The 14,266-nt window shown below is 38.8% G+C and overlaps 1 protein-coding gene across 14 annotated transcripts in view; it reads right to left on the reverse strand.

The window, feature by feature from the left end:
- Positions 1-14,266, reverse strand: part of plekha5 (pleckstrin homology domain containing A5) — a 254,343-nt gene that overhangs the window by 27,752 nt on the left and 212,325 nt on the right. For 9 of the 14 annotated variants that reach the window (XM_086146723.1, XM_086146710.1, XM_086146711.1 and 6 more), the window contains 4 exons: positions 11,529-11,815; positions 11,022-11,260; positions 4,273-4,356; positions 2,323-2,442 (listed from right to left, as the gene is read on the reverse strand). In XM_086146723.1, coding sequence (XP_086002849.1) covers positions 2,323-2,442; positions 4,273-4,356; positions 11,022-11,260; positions 11,529-11,815 — 730 coding nt within the window. The remainder of the gene's footprint in view (positions 1-2,322; positions 2,443-4,272; positions 4,357-11,021; positions 11,261-11,528; positions 11,816-14,266) is intronic. The other 5 variants (XM_086146721.1, XM_086146717.1, XM_086146714.1 and 2 more) reach the window with 1 other exon arrangement.

The following is a 14,266-nucleotide window of genomic DNA, read 5'->3' on the forward strand; positions in this document are numbered from 1 at the left end:
TTAAGGCGATATTTAAGGAGTTTTCAGAAAAGACAAGTGATGCAGACGATTGATGATGCCAAAAGAAGGAAATACGGTACTTCAGCTGCTGTTACCCTGCATTACTTCAGAACTCTTTTTGTCGTGTTAACGACTGGGTAGGGCAATTTCTGGATAATTAGATTTCATCAAACATTAAGAAGATATCTTGAGGCTGCTCCCATTTCTGTTCAAGTTAGAATCCACAGCAGGTTTATTATTTGAAGGAATATGAGTCAAGGTGCTCAGTGCTAATAGAGTAGGAAGGGAAGCCAGAAAAAAAGAATGAATGGCATGATAGTGTCGAATCAAGTTCTAAAACAGCGTCGGATTCTCAATAATGCATTGCACATCACTATATTGATAACATCAGCGGCAGCACAAAACCAGCAGTAACCATAATAGATTTTGGGGAACCAGGAACAGGTTAACCGAAGAGTATTTGGACATTTCAGAATTTGAGGAGTAAAAACATCTTTGCATCTCGATGAAAAGAAAGCAAATCAATAAAACGAAGCAGACAAGGTCTAAAAAACTGTATGTTGACATAACATACAGAACAGCAGCTCTGACTGTTTTTGCAGCATTGACTGTGATGTTCTGAAGCTGTATCATAATAATCATACTTTGAAAGAAATATGTGTATGATTAACAATTTTCAGACTGATTGCAATCCTTTATAAGCCATGCGGGTGGAAATTCCTTTCTGAAACGACCCGATTTAAGGAAATTTTGCATTATGGAAAACTTCGTTTGACCCAGGAAACGTAATTTCCCGCTCGAGAAAACACGCAAATGAGACACAACAGGAAAAAACAACAGACCATGGTTTCCTCCCTCTAGATCTATCGCTCCTACTTTCTGGCTTCACGTTCCCCCCATCATCTGCTCAGCTCAGCAAAACACCCCGAGGATAATAAATGCTGTCGGCCAAAAAAACATGGGATTACTACATTGTGAGTCAAATTAAGCATAAAATTTGAACACAAGATGCTATTTGATATGTTATTGCAGGTAACCTCCAATCGCTACATTCACATAAAGAAGGTAGCTTGTACCATCAGAGGTGCAATTACAATTCCGTTGCTGATGTTAGCCTTGGTAACTTTATTAGGAGTTCTTTTTTTCTCAAAAATATCAGACACTGCATTTTCACTTGAAAGAGGCAGTACTTTGTAGTGGGGTGCTGGGGTGCAAACTTATGGTCCATATAGTGTTGGTAAGCAGTATTTCAAAGTTTGCTGATAAAAAAAGTTCCATTAATATCTGGAAATTAAATAAAAGTTATAACTAGCTGAATGAAAAGTTCAGTTATGTAAATCAAGCCTTAGAATTGTATTTTCAACACTGGACTGATTACAATAGTTCATGGCTGCTAATCAATTAGTCCCCAAATGATTTCATAATAGGACATCATCATATTTTCACATCCAAACATCACATGATGTCGTATGAAGCGGTATGTCATGACATAAACAACCCACTTATTAGCATGGCAAAAAAAAAATCAGCTCATGCAAATTGTTATGTACATGCCCTTGGAAAAAAAGAAAAAGAGTAACAAAAACAATAATGAAGCAATAAGAAACTCATGACAGTATTAAAAGAGATGATTCGAAACACTTGGCATAAACTCTCGAGGGAATTCACAACACGCACCCTGCTGTGCATGCATTACATTTCTGTCAAAAATAAGGTACTATTATCAAACAAAAAAGTATATTGGAAATAATAAGCCCTGTTCAAAATCAAAAAGGAAGCACACAGAGAGTGTTCTTTATACAAAGGACTTTTGCAAAGCTAGGGACACGCATCAGATGCAAAGTGGATGCATCCACTTGAAAGCATCTAGACTCACCACGGTGACAACCCTTCCACACTGAATTGACACCATGCATAGACAATAATGCCTTCATGCCCCTCTTACAGTTAAAAAGAATACACAATATTCTCCCTCAACATAAAAAAAGAAAATATTTTGGTGTGTTCTTGTAGGCAAAAGACAGATTTGAGACAAAAAGTGCTCAAATGAAATTGGACAATAGTTTCTGTGGTTCAGTCTATGACCAATAATTTCAATCACCATCCATACAATATTGCAGGATGCTAATGAATATAAAATGTCTGACACAAGAGAATCCTACAGATCACACCAAATTCAATTTCATGCAGACCAAAGTGCTTGCCAATCAAACCCGATCCAAGCCCACAAACGCACATTGTATGTAACTTTTGACTGCTCAATGGAGGAAAGCACAAGTGCGTGCATGCACACACATGTATATACACACACTCAGCGCTGACCTTGGGGTTGGGTCCCTCCATGCCTAGGGCCATGAGCTGAGCTACTGTGTGCTCCCGCAGGCTGTTGAGCTCCGCCTGCTGCCGGCGGAGCTTGATGAGCAGCAGTGTCAGTTCCTCGGGCTGCACAGAGCAACACACAGTGGACAGGAGAACAGCTGCCACACTGACAACCTCTATGACACCCGTCCACTGGCCACCTAGTACCAATTGATATTCCGACAAATACCTTTGTCAGAATGTCAATTGTTCAAAATCTCAACAATTCAAGCACTGGATTTTCATATATAGAATGAGAGAAGAACTGATTTATAATTATGCCCTTATTTCACTTTAAGTCAGAAGGTTATCAATGTCTCCAAACTAAGAAAAGACCATCCATATTCATGGGAAACTTACTTATTTCCAATCAATAGGAGCTGATAAGAAGGTTAATGAATTCTCAAGAGTTCTTAGCCAATGACCAAGTGATTGCAAAATATAGTTCCAGAATAAGGTATTAAAAAGTGATTTATGCTAACTGCGAGAGAGCTAATCTACTACTATTACAATACAGTGCATACAGTACTAATAATACACACATTATTGGTGAAAATGTGAACATACATGTACAATCAATACTCAATATATTCAGTATGTTTGAATAAATGTCTGACTACAAACCTGAGATAAGAAAACGAACACAAAAAAGGGTTGCTACCTTTTTGTACAATCATTTTCCATACTCCTTTAAATGTGTTATTAACAATAGGCAACTATTATATTTTTAAGAGAGGAATATGAGGTAAAAAAGAATCTCTGGAGTTGGTTTATGAATGGACAGACAGACACACCTTTATATACCTTTATGTACAAATGCAGTTCACACACACGTACACATACACGCATGCACACACACACAAGCACTCACACGTATACACACATCAAGAGTCAAAGCTGGTGACAATCTCTGTGCGTGAAATTTGTTAAGGAGTCTTGGCACTTTTACATTCCTCAGATTCTTTAAAATCAAATCTAACCCTTCCAAGTGATCATTCTGAATCTTCCATGTGATCTGATTCAATTTTTCAAAATAAAGAAATAAAAAAACAAGTAAACAAATTCAAATTTTAGGAAACAGCAGTTCAAATATAGGAGGATAGGACATGGACATCGTCATTTCACCCGGAACAGGAACCCATTCACAGTTTCATCTCACTAAGGAAGTCATTTCTGACTACACCTCATACATAATAGCATGATATATATTTTCAAAATATGTCTTGAATGGCAGGTCAGAAATGAATATTGTATTATATTTCCCATTAATTCCCAGTTTTTCTGGCAAATGCAACACTGAGATGTGTTGTTAGTTTGGGTTATCTCAAACCATGGCTCATTTCATCTTTCAAAAACTTTAAAACAGTGGTGTGAGCAGAACAGTATTTTTTTAACCATATCCAAAATATTGGTGAATTATGTTAAACTACACCGAGCATCCTACTCATGACAAAAAGTTATGTGTAAACTGCTGTTATGTGTAAACTGTGTACATTTTGTTGGGTTTTTATACATTCATTCATAAAACATCAAAGTCTCCCTTCCTGTTTCTCATTCTTTCCTTTATGTTTTCTTCCCGTATGACTGAAACATATACTCTTGATCAGAGTGCAAAGGGATTCCAGTAAACATGTCTTTCGTAGCTTGGATCTAATACATACATTATATTAGACGAAGCAAATACATTATCCCTTTGTGTGTGAATGAGGGGCTCCCTGCCATTATGAGACATATGTGTTGTCAAAAATTGTCATTGCTCCTTATGATATACTGAAGAAGTAGCAATCAAAGGAAGCCAAGCCTGAAACATCACTGTGATTTGCAGTTATGCGTTAATGTTGGTGAAGGGTTGGCAGCAGAGGGCAGTTTTTGAGGTCACATTTGTACGTTTACAGAGGAGAGCAGGCAACTCACCGTCTTGCCCTGTAAGGACTGTGGAGTGATGGGCTGAGGGGGACCACCAGCTGTGATGGATCGACGATCAGGTGGGTAACCATACTGACATAAGAGGAGATTGGACTGAATGACAGGCATGAAAGTATGTTGCTGTACATTGAACATTTCAAAAGAAACTGCTCATTCTTACATACACACACAATTTATAAACATCTTCATAAAAAGAAACATTCATATCTGAAAATCCTGTGAATCTGAGGCTATTTTCATTTTGGTTTAAATTTATTTTTTGACTAAATTTTATATGCTTTGTTTTAAAGATTATGCGAAATGTAATGGTTCCTAAATTTCCCAAATGTTATCTATTTTACCCTTGTTGATGTCATTCATTTATCAAATTTTATCCTTGTTATTTTCATTATGTTGCCACTTGTATCTTCTATTTGTATTTATATTCATACTTATTGATATTGTTATTGTTGTGCTGCTGTGACAAATGAATTATGCCTATGGGAATCAATAAAGTATTATCTTATCTTATCTTATCTTATCTTATCTTATCTTATCTTATCTTATCTTATCTTATCTTATCTTATCTTATCTTATCAATATCTTATCAATATCTATTCAATATCTATTCTTCAAGCACAGGTATCAGGCTTGAAATTACAGACTGAAGCTCCTCTCAGATCCCTTATAATTTTCTCAGCAATTACTTTTTGTTTTGCACAACTGCTACTTTAAGAAAACCATCATGTTGTTATTGCACCATATACCATTATGGAACTACCTACTGAATTTTGCACTTAACTATACACAAAGAAAACCCCTCTGCAGCTACTTTTTCATGCCTACATACATAAGTTTGTATCTGCGTGCACTTTATACTTCATACCTCATAGTTTAATGTTGACTAATAATGTAACAGTGCACTTTACTGCTAATTTGCATTTGATTAATATTATTGTATTTTTAATTTCATGACACTGTGGTCATTCGGAAAACGTCTTCTCCATTCCTCTGTCATGTCCAGTTCATGCAGAGAAATTGACAAATTGTCGATAAAGCTGACTTTGAACTTTAAACATAAGTTCTTGCTTTTCCACCGTGCGGCAAATTAATAACCAGAATAAAACCCCCAAAATCCACCCAGTAAATGTTGATTTTGTTACAGAGTCCCTTTAATTCAAGCCTGACATGATAAAAAATGGAAGTTTGGGGCCTTGCAGTGTTTCCATGACAACGGGCTTCAGTCATGCATCTAAACCAACTTTTCTTTCTTATCATTTTTATATGTTACTTTTTTATCCAAAGGTATTGTTTACGATTGCGTAAGAACAACATTGACCTTTTCATGGACCCTGCCTGGGTGCTTCTTCCAAAATTTAAAAACAATAAATAACTCTAACTTTAACTCTAACTCTAACTCTAACTCTAACTATAACTCTAACTATAACTATAAACACTATAATTAATGTAACTCCTGCATCTTGCTCTGCAGTGACTATAGCTGTGTAACATACTGACATGTAAGACTGGCGCATTATAGGTTAGAATGTAATACAATGAGTACAATTGCACATACAGTATTTATACTTTCTGCATAGTTTCCCTTCACCTGTGTCAAACAAATAAACTCAATTAATTAATGGATGGTCTGCTTTTGATATTTGAATTAGAAGGATAAACACTGGTTCAACACTTGCAGGCTCTCCCAGATCTGCAGATTTTCTAAAATAAGCAAACAAGCAAACAAACAAACAAACAAACAATAATAATAATACATTTTATTTAAGGTGCCTTATTCATCACTCAAGGACACTGTACAGAAAAAGTCTATAAAATAGGAAAAATTCTGTCTCGTTCACAAGGGGGCGTCAAACGTCAAATGAATGAGAAGTTTGCCTCGGAGGCATCCTTCGTAACATTCTTCCTAATAGAAAACCAATACTGAAATTTCAGACATGATTCTAGTTGTTCTACTAATAATTCTGATGTTTTTACTTCAACCCAAAACCAAAAAATGTTTTCCTTAAAGTATTTGCTTGTCTGAGACAAAGCCGAATAATTGTGTATCTTACGCCTGAAAGTTTGCTGATCAGAGCCAACCTCTGTTTTAAAACTGAACTGCCTGGTGAATTCTAATGAAGCACAGTATGATTCATCATTTTGTAAGACTCTCAAACTGATGTAGGTCTCAGTGAATGCCGTAGTGATTGGTCTAAAATAAGGGTTCCAACTATAAATGCTTAAAAAGAATTACAATGTCTTGTTTTCATCGCGTGGCTAAACAAAACTTCTCATTGTACTTTTTGAATATGTTTTTGACTACCTTTGTCAGAGGTAGCTTACACTTCCCATGGGGTTATGTTAAACCTTTGGCAACAGATGTCGCCCTCTCTTCCATCCTCAAAGCAGGTAAAGCAACTATCTACTGTTTGGATGATGGATAAAAATGAGAAATATGCCATACCATTGATGTGCTACCTGAAAAAATAAGACATTTTTTTCAAATATCATAAAACAAGTCAATAAGTCATTGTCTGGTGACAGTCTTGGCTAAAAAAGATTTCCTTGAAATGGATTTGCTTTGAAGGCTCAGTGGTAAAAAAGGAATATGAAACATTTATTCTACTTTTCCTTTGAGCCGCTCCCCTCATGGGTCCCCACATCGAATCATCTTCCTCCATCTAACTCTATTCTCTGCATCCTCTTCTCTCACACCGACTAACACATTCCAGGAGAATCCTTCAACCAATATAGTCACTATTTCTCCTCTGCATATGTCTAAACCATCTCTGTCTGACTTTATCTCCAAAACAGTATATAGGACAAAACAGTCCTTCTGATAGACTCATTCCTGATCATACTCCCAAAGAGAACCTCAACATCTTCATCTCTGCTACCTCCAGCTGTGCTTCCTGTCATTTCCTCAATGCCCCTTTCTCTATACCATACAGCACTGCTGGCATCTCCACTGTCTTTTGCATGATACTTTTTTTAATCACACAATACTCCTGACCACTCTTTCCAATCTGCATGATTGCAATTCCTCTATTCCACACTCTCCATTGCTCTGGACTGTCTAGCCAACATAGTTCAAATCGTCCACCTTCTTTGTTGTCTGTACTCCCTGTAGCCTTGCCGTTCCACTTGGGTCGCTACTATTCACACATGTGTGCTCTGTCTTGTTATACAGATCCTTTAATACCTTTTTTTATATCAAATGACTCTTGCTTCACTCTCCATTTGGCATACTCACTTTGAAAGTGAGTTCAAATTAGTCATCACAAACAGAACAAGAGAGCTAATCTATCAATGAAACCCAACCAAGTCTACTAAGACAAAGACCTACTAAGTTTAGGTAACTGTGTATTTAGTGTGTAACTATTTAATACTTACTGTGTGTAAATCATCGACATGGCTCACATTTAGAAGTGAGTAATGTGAAAAATCTAGCTTAGATTCTGGAAGTCTAGGAAAAAAGTATCAGGGTAAAAGAATGACCAGATTTAGCTTTGCTGTTGGAAACGGCTCATGTTCCACTGAATTTTTTGAAAAAAAAAAAAAAAAAAAAAAAAAAAGAAAATACAATGATTGTCAGGAGCGGTGTTCACGTTCATTTGTATCTATTTACTTATTAAAGCTGAAACAATAAATGGATCCACTGATTCACATTAAAAGAAGACCATTATTAGATTGAACGACCACATTAGAAGAATAGCGTCTCACTATCTGCTCGCCAACATCTGCTTTCTTTGCTTACAAACATGGAACAGTGATTTAATCCAATTATTTCAAATGTAATTACATTTCTCTACCACAGTGAGCTGAAATAAAAGTCCATTCTCTGGAGCAGAACAATGATAATGGCAACCCCCCCCCCCCAAAAAAAAAACAACAAAAAAAAAACAATAGCCCGTCTCATCTTTTATATTCTTCTCTGGTATAATGAAAACACAATTATTATCAGATCGAAGATGTCAACTTTCCATGAAGACCTTAAAAAGCCCTTGGCTTGTTTTGTGAGCACTGCTATGTGTTATTTTAAAGGGAATAATTTCAATTTAATTAAATTAAAATATTAAATTTATGAACTTTGATGTGACCCAATTACTGTGATAGAACAAACTTCATTAATTTGTCAAAATAAGGCCTCTTCATAATTTGAATAAAACTATATTTTTTTGTATCAAACATTATCAAACATTTTTGTATTACAGTGTACAATGCAATGTTTGTATTATCAAACATTGCACTGCAATGATGACAGAGACATCGCTCCAGCTGAACATGTCTAACAATTGGTTCACACGTCCTGCCTGCCGCCATCATGTGACTAATGCATCTCTCTGTGTTGCAATACTGTAATCGGACAGATAGTGTCTCAGATGCAGAGTCCTTCTTTTTCTAAGCAGTTTGCCTATGATAACGGTCGTCAAATATATGATTCCTGAAAAAGAAGCTTCCAAACAATCTAAAAGCAAGGCCCTGTTTCATTTGTTGCTTCACGGGTTATAACAAAAACTAGTATGACGCATCATATCCCTTCAGTATTGGGTTCTCTGCACGGACTCCCAGTACAATTCAAAATAAAATCACAATTCTCCTCCCCCGTAAAATCCCTAATGAGCAGGCACCATCACATCTCAAAGAACTCTTAGAACACTACCACCCAGTAAGATCTCTATGCTCTCAGGAAGGAGGGCCAATTGTGGACTCTAGAGTCTCAAAAAGCAGTATTGGAGCAAGAGCATTTGGTTTCTAAGCTCCTCTTTTGAGGAACCATCTCCCAATTTCGATCAGGGGGGCAGACACCTTCTCTTCACTGAGGATTCAGCTTAAAACCTTTCTTTTTAAGAAAGCTTATCTGAAAGCTGTTTGCACTAATGTCCCTTCATCAACGCGTTAGAACCCTCATATCTTCTCCCGTATCACTGGGCTCTCTCGTTTTGCAGGTTCCCAGGGGGCATGGCTTGACCTACAGCAGTGGTATTGCCAAACTCCCACCATTGTTAATTTGTTAATGGCTATTAAAGTTATTATTGTATCATGTCAACTATTATCACTGCTTGCACTACTGGTATTACCATTAGAGATAATTTGTGCCTGTCCCTCCTATCCCTAAAATCCCAACTGTCTCTATCACACTCTATCACACGCCTTCTATCTCTCTATACTTCTCTCTCTCTACTCCAACCAGTCAAGACAGAAAACCCCCAACATTGACCTCAGATCTGTCCAAACCTTTCTTGCCACTGATGCCAAGTGTTCATGGGGGCAATGTGGGTTTGTGATCCCACTCTTTAAAGAGTGGGGTCCAGACCTGCTCTATGTGGAAAGTGTCATGAGACAACTGTGTTGTGATTTGGTGCTATACAAATTGAGAAAATCTGACTCGACTTCATCGTTCACAAAATGTGCCTTCAAATAGTCCACTGGGTTGCGTTAATGTACACTATACTTGCAAAAATATAAGGGCACCTGTTCTAAATCTGCAATATTTTAAAATTTATTTCACAATAAAATACAGTCCTTTGCAGATGTCAGGCTTGGATTGTTCAAGGGACTTTTCCACAGTTATCCAGAAGAGCATTCATGAGATCAGGCACTGTTTTACTTAATCATGAAGGTGTTAGATGGATCTGAGCTAAGATGTCAGCACTCTGAAATCAAGATATCACATCTCCATTTATCATGCTTGTTGCCACAGCAGAAAGGTTGGTGCCATTCAATTATCCAAAATATAGGGCTTAGGGGTCTTGGAAAAATGGTCTACACACAATCACTTGAGGGAAGGTAGAGGGGCAGGCAATGTTACCCTAGCACCCATCAAACCTCTGCTTCACAATCATATTTCTTGTAAAAAACAGTGATTTTTAAATTTAACATCCTCACAGTTAAGCTGTGTTGGTGTTTGCACCACTTTGTAAGGTGCTTGTAAAGGCTGCTGTGATGTAAGGCATGCAAGCAGCAGCTCGTTGGTGAAAATCCATTCCGTGCAGCTCCCTGCACATATCTATTTATTTAATTTTTTTGTGCTGACGCTAATGCAACAGGAAGTTTGGAACTCGAAAACACAGTGTCTGCAAATACTGCATACCCAATGCTTTGGCACTCACCCTGCCGTGACTTAAAATGGTTTTGCAACTATCATTTTTTTTATATTATTTCTAAAACATCAGCTTTACATTAATAAAACTTAGGAGCTGAAAGTGAAAGAAAATTTTCATGAAATGATTATTATCAAGGTGGCATCTTTCGCACAATGTATACATACTACATGTCATAGGTGACTGCATCTACAGCAACGGCTCCGAATGAAGTGCCCCAAACAATGGGGAAGACACGACTCGACACTATTGCACATGTGGTGTATATCTTCCTCATGTCTACATTGATAATAGTAAAATGCTACCATGACTGTTAAAAATGATAAATAATGCTGAAAATATGGCAAATTCCAGATTTTGAGTTGTTTGGGTATTAAATCCCCTTGACATGACCCCAAAAATGAAATTAGCTCACCCCCCCGCAGGAAGTTCCATCTTATCAGACATATCAATTGCCTCACGTTAATTAATTAATTTACATTTCACTTGACTGGATCTTGCTTGTGTTGTATTAACACTCAAATCTTCAGATATGATGGATAACAGTGATTTGATTGACCCAAGATCGAAAAATCTCCATTATTTCAACATTAGTGTTTAGTACTTCTATTTGTCAACATTGTGCTGGAGAATATCCAAGTGTCCACCCTTTACCTTGGCAATGTATGTCCTGTGCCGACGGTCCAGTGTCACGTCACCCCTAAGGACAGGCGATGACACTTCAGACTGGGAGCTGCTGGGGTTGTGAGTTGCCTGCTGATGGGGAGGAGAGAAGCTGCTGTACAGGGCCAGTGAGCCGTGAGATGGCGAAGTTGGGATTGAGTGAGCCACGACTTGCTTGGAGATGTTGCCCATGGTTTTTGTGCTGGGCAGGGTGCCATAATGACCCACAGCTAAAACACAAGAAGACAGTGAGTGTGAGTAGAAATCAACAGACAGCAGGGGTGTCCTGCTTTTCTTAAGTTCGTCTCTGATGGTTCAGGACATCACCTCAAGTTGATGAATTCTAAACCAAATAATTGAAACACCAACATTCCTTCGATGAACTGCTGTGATTAGATAAATTCTTTTAAAAGCAAGAATGTTTTTTCTTTTAAGCAAAATGTTTTTGGTAATGGCATCCATCGATAACATACACAAGGAAGGTGTCTGTGAGCATACCTGCAGGCTGAGCCAGACTCTGCCTGGAGAAGGCCTGCCTCTGCTGCCACTCGTACAGCAGCCACATGGTGTCGTCCCTCATTGACCGCCTCTTCTCGGCTGTTGTAACGGAGGTGGTGGAGGCAGGGCGGAGGGCCCGGTCGTACATGGAACCTGCCACACTGCAGATGCTGTCCGGCCTCATCATGCTGTTGCGGGGCAGGGTGCGGTAGCCTTCTGGGTAGCGGGGGACAATCTGGGCTCGATGGCTTGGCATGTTCCTTGGTAAGGTCTGGTATGATGTGACACTGAGGGAAGATGTACACAGCAGGTGGATTTAAAAGGCGTTCTGTTGAAACTTCACTTTTTGCAAAGCATGAAACAGTAAAAGTTTTATCTGAACAATATAAACATATCTGGTAACTTTCCATGTTACAAGACTTTGCTGTTTAGTTCCTGGTTGAGGGTTTGACTACAGTGAATGCAGGCATGCGATTAGGTAATTTACAATTTTTTTAAATAATACAGTGTTACCAGGAGACCAGATGGAAAGATAGAAAGGCTAAAAGCTTAGGAGCAGGCTTTTAGTTGTACTATCATGGTACTGACAAGAAGAGAAATGAAGTGGGAGTTATCTTGAAGGAGGAGTTTATTAGGAATGTTCTGGAGGTGAAAAGAATGTCAGATAGACTTATGAGTCTGAAATTGAAGGTGTGGTGCTCAGTGTTGTTAGTGGCTATGCCCTGCAGGTGGGATGTGAGCTTGAGGAAAAGGAGAACTTCTGGAATGAGCTAGATTAAGTGATGCAGAATATCCCCAGAGATGAGAGTGGTAATTGGTGCTGACTTCAATGGGCATGTTCATGCAAGTAATAGAGGGGATGAAGAAGTGATGGGAAGATTTAGTATACAGGAGAGGAACGCAGAGGGACAGATGGTGGTAGATTTTGCAAAAAGGATGGAAACGGCTGTAGTGAACACTTTTTTCCAGAAAAGACAGGAACATAGGGTAACTTATAAGAGCGGAGGTAGGAGCACCATGGTAGACGACAAATTGTATAGACGAGGTAACCTGAAATAGATCAGTGACTGTGAAGTGGTTGTGGGCGAGAGTGTAGCCAGACAGAATAGGATGGTGGTTTGTAGGATGACTCTGGTGACAAGGAAGATCAAGAGGACAAAGGAAGGGCAGAGAAAAAAGTGGTGGAAACAATAGGAGTGTTGTATGGGTTTCAGGGAGGAGTTGAGAAAGACTCTGGGTGGTCAGGAAGAGCTTCCAGATGATTGGACAACTACAGCTAGTGTTATCAGGGTGACAGGAAGGAGAGCACTTGGTGTGTCATGTAGAAGGAAAGTCGATAAGGAGACATAGTGGTGGAATGAGGAAGTGCAGGAGTATATGAAATGAAAGTGGTTAGCAAAGAAGTAGGACACTGAGAGGACTGAAGAGAACAGACAAGAGTACAGAGAGATACAACATAGGGTAAAGATAGAGGTAGCAAATGCAAAGCAAAGGGCATATGATGACTTGTATGCTCAGTTGGACACTAAGGGAGAGAATGATCTATACCGAGTGGTGAAACAGAGAAATAACGATGGAAAGGATGTACAGCAGGTCAAGATGATTAAGGATAGCGAGGGGAATGTATTGACAGATTCTAGAGGAGTAATGGGAAGATGGAAAGAGTACTTTGGAGAGCTGATGAATGTGGAAAAGGAAAGAGAGGCAAGAGGAGAAGAGGTGACTTTTGTAGACCACAAAATAGCACAAGTAGTAAAAGTTAAGTGAGGAAGGCATTGAAGAGGATGAAGAGTGGAAAGGCAGTTGGTCCTGATGATATACCTGTGGAAGTGTGGAAGTTTATAGGAGAGGCAGTGGTAGAGTTTCTGACTAGTTTATTCAATAGGATCTTCAAGAGTGAGAAGATGCTTGAAGAATGAAGACGAAGTGTGATGGTGCCCATTTTTAAGAAAACCCTTATTCTTAATGTGCAGAACTCTGTAACTATAGAGGGATAAAGTTGATGAGCCATACAATGAAGTTATGGGAAAGAGGAATAGAAACTAGAGTGAGAGAAGAAGTCAGTATTTTTGAGCAGCAGTATGGTTTCATGCCCAGAAAGAGTACTACAGATGCAGTATTTGCTTTCAGAATGCTAATAGAGAAGTACAGAGAAGGCCAGAGGGAGCTGCATTGCATTTCTCTAGACCTAGAGAAAGCATATGACAGGGTGCCAATAGATGAGCGCTAGTATTGTTTGAGGAAATCTGGGATGGCAGAGACGTATGTTAGACTGGTGAAGGACATGTATGCTGGCTGTGAGACAGTGGTGGGGTGTACTGTAGGTGTAACAGAGAAGTTCAACGTGGAGGCGGGACTCCATCAGGGGTCAGCTCTGAGCACCTTCTTGTTTGTAGTAGTGATGGACAGGCTGACTGATGTGAACCTGTGCTCTGCAGTGAGAGCAGAGAACAAGTTGATGAAAATCTAGAGGTGGAAGATGCACTGGAAAGGAGAGGAATGAAAGTTAGTCGCAGCAAGACAGAGTATATGTGTGTGAATGAGAAGAACTCGGGTGGAACGGTGAGGCTACCGGGAATGGAGATCAAGAAGTTGGAAGATTTCAATTACTTGGGGTCAACAGTCCAGAGCAACGGACAGTGTGGAAAAGAGGTGAAGAGACAGGTTCAAGCAGGCTGGGATAAGTGGAGAAAAATGTCAGGGTTACTACGCGATAGAAGACTATCAGCCAGAATGAA

Source organism: Fistularia commersonii, chromosome 5 (genome assembly GCF_037954325.1).
Source record: "Fistularia commersonii isolate RoL2024-O1a breed Wild chromosome 5, RoL_Fcom_v1.0, whole genome shotgun sequence".
Taxonomy (NCBI): domain Eukaryota; kingdom Metazoa; phylum Chordata; class Actinopteri; order Syngnathiformes; family Fistulariidae; genus Fistularia; species Fistularia commersonii.